At 39.5% G+C, this 13279-nt stretch overlaps 1 protein-coding gene across 8 annotated transcripts in view; it reads right to left on the reverse strand.

Annotated features, from left to right (window-relative positions):
* MEF2C (myocyte enhancer factor 2C) overlaps positions 1-13279 on the reverse strand; it is a 155099-nt gene that overhangs the window by 25791 nt on the left and 116029 nt on the right. For all 8 annotated transcript variants that reach the window (XM_079916164.1, XM_079916163.1, XM_079916165.1 and 5 more), the window contains 2 exons: positions 7173-7359; positions 4651-4698 (listed from right to left, as the gene is read on the reverse strand). In XM_079916164.1, coding sequence (XP_079772290.1) covers positions 4651-4698; positions 7173-7359 — 235 coding nt within the window. The remainder of the gene's footprint in view (positions 1-4650; positions 4699-7172; positions 7360-13279) is intronic.

Consider the following 13279-nt stretch of genomic DNA (forward strand, 5'->3'; position numbering starts at 1 on the left):
AAGAGGTTCCTAAAGGGTTTTTTTTGCTCCCCTACCTCCCTTTTTTGGTCTCAATCAGGAAACAGTATATCTTAGAGCATACTGGTACTTTTGACTCAATAAAAAAGCAACTATGTTATCCAAGTGAAAACAAAGGGTACCAAGAGGGAAGTGAATAATCCAACACAAGGCATGGCTGTGCTAACGATTATTTCTATTAAATCTAACAAAAATTCAGTTGAACCTGATCTTAAAATCATCTGTAACCACTAAGATTAGCATGTTAAAAGCTTTAATGTACGGAGATATGACAAAATGTAATTTTAAAAGCAGTGACTTTTCATTTTGTCTCTTGAAAGGAAAGGATTAAATAGTGGATGAATAACTGTCAACTGAAACCTACAAGTGTCACTATTACTAATGTATTATAATGACTTGCTGTATGTTTCCCTTACATCAAGAGCACAACCCCATCCTGTTTCTTCTTTCTCGCCACTTGCCTTCATCTCTGAAGTGACTTCAACTTAAGCAATAAGAGGGTCACTATTTTAAGAGGGAATTTGTGACGGTCTGAGGTACCAACCTCCATTTCATTTACTGCTGTATATCAGCTCTTTAGGTTTTCCATTAAGTAAGTTAAAGTTAGTAAAACTTCATTGGTCAATAGTGCTCAGCCATTTAATTAAATAATTAATGCACTATTCGTTATACACAGTATCAGAAGAATACATTATTTTTGTGAATTACAGATCAAGGGTGTATCTTTTTGTATTTAAAATTACATTATTTCTTTGAAGTGTTCTTTCTTTTTTTTCACATAAACAGTATTACAAATTTATGTCTAGAAGATCAACTTTTCCTTTATTCAGCTAACAAAAATTTACTGAATGTCTGCCATGTCCTCTCACTTATTTCTTGAGCTGGGAATACAAACTGAATAGGACACAGTTTGCCCCTAGAGGGATGAATGTCCAGGAGAGAGATGTGTGCCTAGATATTGCAATTACAATGCAAGGAAATAAATAACGTAGGCACAGGCTGCCAAGAGAGAATCAAGGAGAGGTGCATAATTCCTTTTGGAAGAGTGAGGAAAGGATTTCCTGAATGGTTGAACTGAATTCTGAGGGATGACAAACGGTGCTCAGCAGCATGAAGCAGGAGAGCTCTAGGAATGCATACACAAAGGCAAGAAGCCTTGACACTGTTTGGAAAGTGGCAGCACAATGCAGTTAAGAGCATGGACTCTGGAGACAGACTGCCTGGGTTCCACCTCGGGCCATTACTTAACCTCTCTGTGCGTCAGTTCCCCCAACTATAGAAAGGGCATTCATATGAATACATACATTAAAGGTATACTTTAATGCAAAAAGATGAGTTAATTTTTGTAAGTCACATAGTAAGAGCAATTTAAATGTTTGCCATTATTAGAGTTGGAGTGCAGGGTTTTTGATGGCAGTGGAAGAAGGTAAGAAGGTTGAAGACTGGAGAGTAGGGATGGGCCAGAGATAAGAGGCTCATGGTTAATTCTGAAAGAGCTGGGAAACCATGGCTGGATTTTGAGTATCTGAAGGATGACCTACAATTAGTTTAAGGTTTTGATAAAGACTAATGAGTCACGAGGAGACTGGAGTGGGATGCAGTGTGAAGCTGGGAGATGAATTAGGGATCTCTGGAAATAGTTCTGGAGTGTTGCTATAACCCTGAACCAGGGCAGTGGGATAGTAATGGAGAGAAAGGATTAGCTTTAGGAAATACCTTCGAGGCAAAGTTGGTAAGATTTGATGACTCACTGGATGGTGGCATGAGGGAGAGGTACAGTGCAGGGAGTGGATGGGAAAGATGCTATATTTTATGATTGAGCTGAGAGCTCTTTGGTCTCTTGGTATTTATAAGAAAACAATAAATGCCAAATTTATTTCCTTCCGAGGACTTCCCTGGTGGCACAGTGGTTAAGAATCTGCCTGCCAATGCAGGGGACATGGGTTCGATCCCTGGTCCGGGAAGATCCCACATGCCACGGAGCAACTAAGCCTGTGCACCACAACTACGGAGCCTGCACTCTAGAGTCCAAGAGCCACAACTACTGAGCCCTCGTGCCACAACTACTGAAGCCCACGCACCTAGAGCCCGTGCTCTGCAACAAGAGAAGCCACTGCAGTGAGAAGCACGTACAATGCAATGGAGAGAAGCCCCCGCTCGCTGAAACTAGAGAAAGCCTGTGTGCAGCAACGAAGACCCAACACAGCCAAAAATAAATAAAATAAATTTATTAAAAAAATGTATTTCCTTCCCTCATGAGACTATACCCTTTTTACAAGCTGAGATGACTAGATTTTGAAAAAAAATTACAGGCGAAAAAATATTTAACTTAATTGCAGAGTCTTGCCACTTGACCTCAGAGTTTTTAACTTTATCTGAGACTTTGAATTTCAATGACAACATTCAAAATTTGGAAGATATCTTCTGGCCATTTTGCTTTAGTTTTCTTTTCTGAAAATGTAGAGACATTCTGGCTGGACTTCTTTCCCTCGGTATTATGTGATTGTCTGACATCAGCACCGATATATTCATCTCTGACACATGATACTGGCTGGCATGAGAAAGAAGGGGCAGACGGCTGAGTCTGTGAGCAGGACATAGCAGCTAAGCCCAAGACTCAGTGGCATGTGCAACAGGTGTTCTGTGGAACCAGGGTTAGAAAGGGCTTCTTCCTCTATTTTTAAAAAGTGGGGAAGTAACTCTTTCATAACTATACAGAAACTGTGACAATTATATGCTCATGGCTACAAGATACAATTATCAAAATACAAGGTTTATTATCATCAAGTTGGAGCAACTGAGTGCTTCTTTTATTCCCTTCCATTTTTGAAGTAGAAGATTCTTGTGCTACAGCAGAGGTCCTGAAGCAGGGGGATGAATTTGCTAAGCCTTTAAGATTTTTTTTTTAGTTCAGTGACGCTATAGGCTATATGTGGCTAACTTGTATGCTTACAAGATTGAGTGTCTTCTTTGTCCCCGGAGGGCCATGTACCTTAGTGGACTGTCAGGGAATTGACAATGACAGCATAATTGAACAACAACACTTATTTTCAACATAGAATTCTAAAGCATTCTAGCTATTAAGCAGTAACAAGAGGCCACGTTCATCAAAGATGAGTGACCCATCCCCTCAACCCCATGCGTTTTTGTTTTCTTTTTACTACTTCTAATAACTTTCATCACCACTACTGGCTGTTCCCACATGAGCAAGCAAACTGATGTATCGAGATACTGGATAAAATACCATAACATCGAAGCCATTTTTCTTATTTATCTTTTTCTTGGTCTTTGAGACAATCCAGTTTTCAGCCCCCATCACGCTCTCTAGCCAGTGTTTGACAGAGACTTGAATCCAAGCTACAATGGTCTAGCTTTGATCTGGTCCTGTAACTTTCGGACTACAAACCATACAGTATTTTTTGAGGGAAAAAAAATGAGCACTTTGCTTCAATGTCCAGCAAAATAGTATATTCAGTCTACTCATTAATTTGAATCTACCTAATTTTTTTTTTTTTTTTGCGGTACGCGGGCCTCTCACTGTTGTGGCCTCTCCCGTTGCGGAGCACAGGCTCCGGACGCGCAGGCTCAGCGGCCATGGCTCACGGGCCCAGCCGCTCCGCGGCATGTGGGATCTTCCCAGACCGGGGCACGAACCCGTGTCCCCTGCATCGGCAGGCGGATTCTCAACCACTGCGCCACCAGGGAAGCCCTATATGCCAATTTGTTAATCTTCTTTCTTATAATTAGCAGGCTATTATAGTCGAACCCGGCAAAATATTTTAATTAGGCTGTCCATAGATATTTCAATAAACTTGAATTTTTTTGACATTTCAAACATAACCTTATGTTATCATGCCTGCCTCCTACTATTTTAAATGTAGAGCATGTTCCCGCTGCAGGAATTACCATGGTTACTTGTTGTGCCAATAGTGAACTGCAGTTAGCATCAGAAAGTATTGTCCTGTCTTACCGCTGTGTTGAAAATGACATCAATATCTCAATAATCACAATTATATGAATTAATATGGAACCCTGGAGAAGTGTGACCAGGAGACAATTGGCCATAATGGAAGAAGTTCTTAAGAGCTGAACTATATTTAAGGGGCTTTTTCGCGGGGTCCACTGTGTTCATATTCTCTAAGAACTCATTTTAATGCCAAATATGGTTTTATTTTATTAACAGTATTGTGGAAGGGTTATAATCTCACTCCTTCCTTTTCTTTATGTATTCTCCTTTTGAAGTGTAAAGAAGTTTGGTACTTTGTGTAGAAAGTGATTCACATTTAACGTGAAATGATTAACAAAGAACACGATCGGCAAGGCTTGTTAAAGGTACTTTTGTGGCTACAGATGGTACCTAGGATTAAATTGATTGGATCAGAACCCCCAATTCTGATTATGTTGACTAGCTGAAGTTTTATTAAGGAAAGGTCTAGTTAATAAATAGTCTTCTGAGTTACTATCCAACCACTCCTGCTTCATAAAAGTGCTTTAGAAATTCTTGGGGCCATTTTCCCATGCCTCTCACTGATCTCTCAACTTGACTTTGTTCAAAAGACTTCCTTCTGCAAATCACCAAGTAAAGGAACCCTAAACAATGAAACGTACTCTAGTACTGAAGTCTCCACTCACCTGCACTGGTGCCTGCACCGGATGTGAGGTCTCCACCCATCAGACCACCTATGGATGAAAGAGGAAGATCAAAAGGAGAAAGGCTAAAAGGCCCACAGAGCAACACACTTTACCTTTAGCAACCTTAGCATTTGGTCCTCACCCAAGAGTCCTAAATTTGTCAAGTACTACCTAGGTCAGATGGCTGATATTCGTTTCACTGTGACATGCTGTGGTCAAACATTAAAAATACAATCACTGACTGACATTTTGCAGAATCTTTCTTTCTAAGAAAGATTACATTTAAAAAGCTAGCCTTTAGGACTTCCTGGTGGCGCAGTGGTTAAGAATCTGCCTGCCAATGCAGGGGACACGGGTTCGAGCCCTGGTCCAGGAAGATCCCACATGCTGCGGAGCAACTAAGCCCGTGCGCCACAACTACTGAGCCTGTGCTCTGGAGCCCGCGAGCCACAACTACTGAGCCCACGTATCACAACTACTGAAACCTGTGCGCCTAGAGCCCGTGCTCCACAGCAAGAGAAGCCACCGCAATGAGAAGCCCGTGCACCTCAACGAGGAGAAGCCCCCGCTCACCGCAACTAGAGAGAGCCCACACACAGCAACGAAGACCCAACACAGCCAAAAATAAATTTAAAAAAATAAATGAATAAATTAAAAAAAAATCTAGTCTTTGAATGGTCTCTAAATTTTTATCATATTTCCAAGTCTAGTTTTCCCTAAGGTGATATTTTCTAGAGAGTGAAGGAAAAGAGTAAGGTTTACTCTATGCTCAAATAACCATATATTTGATGTTTAATTCTTTGTAAGTGTATTTTATACAATTAATTCTGTGCAATGCTAATTGTCTAGAACTTTGGTCATTTCACGAATCTTCTAACAGTGAATGATCTCATTTACTATCCGGATTTTACTTACTAACACAATAAAACAGGTTTTACTGACTACAAATTTAGAAACATATGTTTATTCACTGTTAGCTTAAGAAAGTAGGTTAAAATTTGGCAGTGTATGTTTATGAGAGTTGGGATGTTTCAAAAAGATACTGAATATAATAATTATTTTTACTTTTTAAGGAACAAAATTTAGCCAAAAGAACAGAATATCAGTTAGATTATTCTCTAATTGCTATAATTATTATTTGGTTCTGGGTTTGGAATTAGAAGAAACTGTTCATTACATTTTAGGAAAATGTTTATTATTTCCAATCAAATAAATATTTTGGAAATAAATGGATTTTTAAAAACAAATGAGCATGAGTTCATCAAATAGAAGATTCAATAGCATTTGAGTATGATCTGAAAGGAATACATATGGTTATTGAAAACGCTTATGAAAAATTTCAGCATATTCAGAAGTAGAAAGAATAGCATAAGTTGTTTATACACATCTCTCAGATTCAAGATTTATCGTTTTTTTAATGTGGCTGATTTTGATTGTATTCTCCACATGAAGTTTCTGTACTAAAAAAGTAACACATGTTTAATTCTAATTAGAAGGCAGATAGTCAAATATTCTAAAGGAAAAATTCTGTGAATAAATCGTTTTTAATAAAAAGTGTGTCTAAGACATTAAAACTTTCCTATTAAGTGCTTTTAAAGAAATAAAATGTAAATATATAATGATTTGCTGTATGTGATTCAGAAATACAATGACTTTTTGGTGCTTATTTTAGAAATATGAAGGAATTGTTTAGTTATATTCAACTCACATTTATTTAGTTCTTATGGTGAGTCTGACAAATCAAGAGGACATTCTTCCCTTCAAGGTTCTGTAAGTTCAGTGGGGAAATGGACACATACTCAATACAGTACATCATATTGTGTATCGTTTGATCTGAGTACTAAAAATGGTCGAACTTTTCCTGAGCGATGATTTTTCTCTGGGACACTATGAATTGTATAACGGTAAGCGTCTCCTAGAAGTGCAGACACACATTTGTGGCAGGTGTATACGTCCTTGTGATGTGCTCTTAACTACTGACTTAGTTTTGTTTTTAATTCACTGTTCTTATAAATTATGCTATCCTATCACATTTCTTTCTCTGCCTTAAATCCTTTTGTGCTATGTTACTGTATAAATAAATAAATATCGACCAAAATAATAAATAACTGAGATAAATGCTATCAGAGGACACAGGGGAAGGTTTCACAGAAGAGGTGATATCTGGCTAGGAGGAAGAGGGAAAAGGGCATTTTAGGCAGGAGAAGAGGAAAAGCAAAAGCATGGAGACAGGATATTTGATGTTCTGTTTGAGAAAGTATGTGGTTAAAATATAGCCAAATGAGGAGATTGGTGACAGATAGGCTCAAAGGATAAACTGCAGATTATGAAACATTCTGAAAGATATTCTGAGTTAGGTTTTATCATGTGGAAGACCTAGCTGGGGATGGTTATTAAGCAATGAAGGGACATAAGACATGGAAAACTGGAAAACGCGACATCTTGTAGGTAAGATAGCCTTTTTTTGCCAAGGGTGGCTCCTTCCAATGGTTTGTTACCATTGCGTTCTTATGAGAACATACCTGTGTTACCCGCACTCGGTGGTCGATGTGTTACACCAGGAGACATACTATTCCTCTGCAGAGAAGGGTGGGCCAGTGGCAAAAGGTTGGGGTTCCCCAGTGAGCTGACGGGGTTGCTGTATACCAAACTGTTGTGGCTGGACACTGGGATGGAGACTGGCATCTCAAAGTTGGGAGGTGGAACAGCCTGTAGGAGCAGGAAAAAAACCCACGGGTAAATGAAATGAACAGAAACAGAGCCCTCCAAGTACAGACAGCTTTTACTTTTCTAAGAAAAATTTCAAATTCCAAACTGCTTGGTGTCTAGAAGACCATTAAGAAGAGGTCTCAGGATGTGCGGATCCTAAATTGATTTCTTTAATGTGCTTAGAATGCCTTCTTTGCAACTATTAGAAAACGTTTCACTTTTGTTTCAAACAAAGCCCCATTTCATTAGACTCCGTTGTCTTTGAATTCCGGTCTATTAAGTAGTGATTGTTCATCTGTGATATCTGAATCTGGTGCCAGAAATGACTGCAAGATCAAAGGTATATGATTGTGAAGACTTCACAGAGAAAAAGGATTAAAATGCAAACTGGAGCCTTTGGTTTATTTGCTTATTGAAGCATATTTATGCAGAAGTTTAATGATATAAAATCATCTCCAGGCGTGTGAATAGCACATATACTTTAATTATTATTTTTAAAAGTCTGTCTTTTGAAAGTTAACTCTAAAGATAATAGACATTTTACGATATAGGATTCAACAGAGCATGTATCATTCAATAATTCATATTTTAACCTGATAGTTCAGAATGTATGTTACACTTCACATTTTGGGATATACTGACACCGACAAATGGCAAGACCTATATCTTCAATGAGAGAGCTGCAAGCATTTAGTGAACCGAGGCTTTGTGGATGTCTAGTTAGAGTAATTCAAGTCCCAATCATTGATTTTTTGGTATTATTTTGGCAATTTAATCCAAACATGCTTATTTTTCTGCTTGCATTAGCTAGATAATCATAGTTGTAATTCCCTCTCTCTTTTTCTTCGTTTGTAACATTATAAATGAAAATACTGTTTCCATATATTGCCAGAGGACTCATGATGTCAGAGCATACAGCATTCTTAATATAAAATGGACATATGTATGTGTATGTGTGTGAATCTAATATGTATACTAGGGTTTATATAGAACATTCCCTCAGGGAGTCTCTAATGAGCCACTGTAAAAATTTAAATACATAAGTGCATATGGCTCAAAGTTTTCTTTTTTTACTATTTTTTTCTGTAATCCTAACATCAAGTTTTGTTTTGTTTTTCCTGGTTCATTGGCTGGCCTGCATCATACGTTGTGCTCTGCAATAGTTCTTTGTTTATCCTGGTGATAATTACAATACTGTCCTCTTTCTATGCTTCTGCTCCCTTTTTCTTTATTTTTCCTATTTGTCTTTTCTTCCCTGATCTGGACCATGGCGATACTGACGAGAACAAACGTGTCATAACTCTTTTCTTTTACATGTCTTTGATTCTTCATTTTTTAGAGGGAAATAAAAATGTTCAAGTGTTATGTTAACATAGTCATTTTTTTTATTAGGCTTTATCTGTTGTAAACAGGGTAACAAAAACAATTTTGGATAAACACCATGATATAATCGAACATGAATGTTTGATAAGACATCAAAGAATGAATATATCCAATTCCCAGAGTCTTTAAACAACAAAAAATATTAGTGTATGCTGTAAAATAAATGTCTATACAGTCAATAAAATATTGCATTCCTTTATTAAAAGGCCCAATAAGAATTACTCTAGGGCTTCCCTGGTGGCTCAGTGGTTGAGAGCCCGCCTGCCGATGCAGGGGACACGGGTTCGTGCCCCAGTCCGGGAAGATCCCACATGCCGCGGAGCAGCTGGGCCCGTGAGCCATGGCCGCTGAGCCTGCGCGTCCAGAGCCTGTGCTCCGCAATGGGAAAGGCCACATAGTGAGAGGCCCGCGTACCGCAAAAAAAAAAAAAAAAAAAAAAAAGAATTACTCTAGCACACCTAAGAAAACGAAGTAGCCTTCTAGGTTTTCACCATTTGCCCCTCCACCCTCTTCACTGCTCTGGGTCCAGAAGGCTGATGCTCCAGACTGTATCCACCAGATTCCCCTGGCCCTCTGGCTTTGGCTGGGCCAGTGGAGGCACCGTCAGAAGTACAGAGAGTAGGAGGAGAGAGGTCAGGGTTGTCTTGTACTGTAGCATCCCTCTTGCTGGGCCACAGGATGGCAGAGGCTGCATTCCCCTAGTGAAGGTCACGCCCCTTTTGGGGCCTCTCTCCTATAGACATAGATCTAACTGTGCTCCGGTAACTTCTTCCTCTTCTTGTACCTTCAGATCTAGATGTGGTAATAGCTTCTAGGTTGTAAGCCCTAATGTACTTCACTATTTCTCGAGTTTCCCTGATCTCTACCCATCTGTAAATAGTCCCTTTATTAAACTCTCTTCAATTACCCTTTTGAATTTGCCACCTGTTTCACACTGGAGCCATAATAGTAACTCTCCAGATCTAGAATAGTGGTGCTCTATACAGGTGAACTATCTCCTTAGGGAGCATTTTGGAAATCTGTGGGTGTCACAATGATTGGGGGGCATGGCTGGTATTTTCCTGGTGGGTAGGTATGCTGTATATTCTATTACACGTGGGACAGTTCTACACAACAAAGAATTGTCTCTTACCCCATCCAACTTTCCAATGTCCCACTGGACATTCATGTGGGTGAAAAAACTATTTAATAATGATCTGAGTCAGAACTAACTTTGTTCTGCAGACACAAGGTATTTTTAGTACACCGAAATGCAGATTTTATTAAACACTGAAATTCCCAGAAATGCAGTTACTGTGTGTGGTGAGGGAATGTTTCACTCTGTTTGGTGTGGGACTTTATTAAAAATTATTCACTACTTTGGAAAATCACGTCATCCATGACAATGCTGCTCTTGTGACTTTTGTTGTAAATATAGCACACTGCTTTCTCTTAACTCACTCCATTAAAAAATTTTCCTCACCACTTCACTGAAAATGCTCATGTCATAGTCGTGAATAACCTTCAGGTTGCTAAATCCAACGGTAACTTCTCAGTCCTCAACTGGGACACAGATGGTCACTCCTTGATAAACTTCCACCCTTTCCATGGCCCTGAACTTTCCCTCCTATCTTTTTTTTTTTTTTATTTTTGCGGTACGCGGGCCTCTCACTGCTGCGGCCTCTCCCGTTGCAGAGCACAGGCTCCGGACGCTCAGGCTCAGCGGCTGTGGCTCACGGGCCCAGCCGCTCCGCGGCATGTGGGATCCTCCCAGACCGGGGCACGAACCTGTGTCCCCTGCAGCGGCAGGTGGACCCTCAACCACTGCACCACCAGGGAAGCCCTCGCTCTATCTTGATAGCTGCTCCTTCTCAGTCTTCGCTGCCGGTTCTTCCTCTTCTCCCTGCTCTCTGAATGTAAGAGTACCACAGCCCTTTTTCTATCTCTAGCTCAGATCTCTCTCCTGACTCCAGCCTTGCATATCCAGCTATACCCTCAATATTTCTACGTAAATGTCTGATAGACATCTCAAAACTAGCTCCAATGTAACTCTCCCCATCTCCAGCTGATGACAGCTCAATGCTTTTGTTTGCACACAATAAAATCCTTGGAGTCATCCCAGAATCTTCTCTTTCTCCCACTCCCCACATCCAGTCTACCAGGAAATCCTACTGGCTTAAATTCCATATAGTCTCCAACCACCTCTCACCTTCTAATGGCTGGTTGTAGCACCATCATCTCTTGCCTTAATCACTGCAGTCACTTCCTAATGGTCACCCGCTTCTATCCTTGCCCTCCCTTCTATTTTCAACTTTGCAAACAGATCCCTTAAAAGCATAAGTCAGATGATGGCACTTCTCTATTCTAAACCCTGCGAGAGCTCCCATCTTAGTTGGAGTAAAGCCCAACTTCTTCCAATGTTCCACAAGGCCGTATAAATTCCAGTTTTTGCCAGGCTCCATTACTGATTTCCTATCATCCTCTTCCTCCCTGCCTGCCTCATTCCTGTCTCATTTCTCTGGCTAACTCCCATCACTTCCTTCCTTCAAAATCTGGTCTTTTCCATAAAGAACAGACTTGTGGTTGCTGGGGGGTGGGGTGGGGGGTGGGGGCTGGGGGGCGGTGGGGCTGTGGGGAGTGGAGGGAGTGGTGGGAGGGAAGGATTGGGAGTTTGGGATTAGCAGATGCAAACTATTACATATAGGATGTTTAAACAACGTGGTCCTACTGGATAACATAGGGGACTATACTCAATATCCTGTGATAAACCATAATGGAAAAGAATATGAAAAAGAATATAGGTATAACTGAATCACTTTGTTGTACAGCAGAAATTAATACAACATTGTAAATCAACTATACTTGAATAAATTTTAAAAACATCTGTTCTTTACAAGGAAGCCCACCCTGACTACTCTACTTAATCCTGCCCCTGCTCCCCGCATCTCCTGATCTCTTTCCCTCTCTCTTCTTTCCCTCTTTTTACAAGATCAGTTAAGGTGTTGGTCAAATAATGTTCCCTTTCATCAAGGTGCTAAAGGTCTTTTGCTATGAAGTAGTACATACCCTAGTCTACTTCTTATTATATTAATTGAATATTTTTATTCAAAGAAGAATGTTTAGGAAGATACTATATTAACATAAAAAAGTACAAACTTACAACTTACTGTATATTATTTTCTGAGCAGACACTATACTATAATTCACATACATGATAAGACTCAACCATTTCAACATCCCTTCACTATAAATATAATCCTTCCTTTTTAAATTGGTGAGATTAAGTAAGTGGCCCAAGGTCATCTAACTGGTGACTGAGCCTATTGGTTTTGCTACTAAATCACCATGCAACACAGTATATGTTTTTGGATAGAAATAAAATATTTCAGTCAGAAATTATACTGTGAGGTGAGTATGGGCTGCATATTAGTAGCTTATTATTTATGAACCACAAACATAATGAATTAATTGGATTCTCACGGAACGTGGCTGAATGTCCACGGTGGGGTACATGCTTATGCCCACTGATGCCAGGGTGTGACGGAGGGCTTGGGGAAAAATACACCCTAAAGACTCCTATCATTCATATTTACTCAGATTTGGTATTTTAAAGCTTTCTTTTGGTTACAAATGTTTTAATCCATATTCACTATTACTACTTATAAATGTTTACCTGGGAACCTAAGGATCTGCTGTAAAACTACTTCTCCCCTGAATATTCTACAGAATATCGATTGTGTCTCAGTAGAGAGCAAAGCCAATACCTCCCTCCTCCCCCATGCTATGTCCACATCCAAAATAAACAGGATGATTCATAATCATTTAATAAATTCTGAACCAGTCTACTAACCAATTTAGTGAAAGCCTCCCTACTCCTTTCTTCCTCTGACCATCATCCCCAAGAGTTACTCAGTTTCCAGAATTCTGGACTGTAAACAATTTGATGAGAGTTATTATAAAACTCTCTTGTGATTGGCTAAACAGAAGTCAGATATAATTCTGATATCAGAGCATACTTCAAAAATTCACAATTCATAAAATACGGTAACATCTGTTGCATTCTATCTTTTGCTTTGTTTCCTTATCTGTATCAGGAACTGGCTAAATAATTTAAAAATCAAATTATAAGCTTAAATACGACCATAGTAAGGTGTTTCAGGGAATGAGGAAGAACATCAGCCTTTGTATCAGAAATCTCAGCTGCAGTCCAGGTGGTGTAATAAAAAGCAACTTAAGCAGGCAAGTCATTTACTCTCCCTCGAACTTATGTGGGACCTGAAGTGGCTGCATCCATAAAAGAGACCAACCAGCTCTAGATGCTTTAGGAAATGCCAAGGCTATAATAATGTACCCATGCCTATTAGAAATTGGCATTTTTCTTTTTCTTCTTGACTTTTCAAAATTAAGGAACTTAAAAGCACCTAAATTTTTTAAATTTTTGTCTAAAAAGTGAAAGCCAAAAAGTCATTAAAAACTCCAAACTTGCAAAGATTTCAGGGCCGGGCTTCAAATTTTAGAACCCTCAAGATAGGAAGGAAGAAGGAATTTGGGGTGATTA

This window comes from Stenella coeruleoalba (genome assembly GCF_951394435.1).
Source record: "Stenella coeruleoalba genome assembly, chromosome: 3".
NCBI classification, from domain to species: domain Eukaryota; kingdom Metazoa; phylum Chordata; class Mammalia; order Artiodactyla; family Delphinidae; genus Stenella; species Stenella coeruleoalba.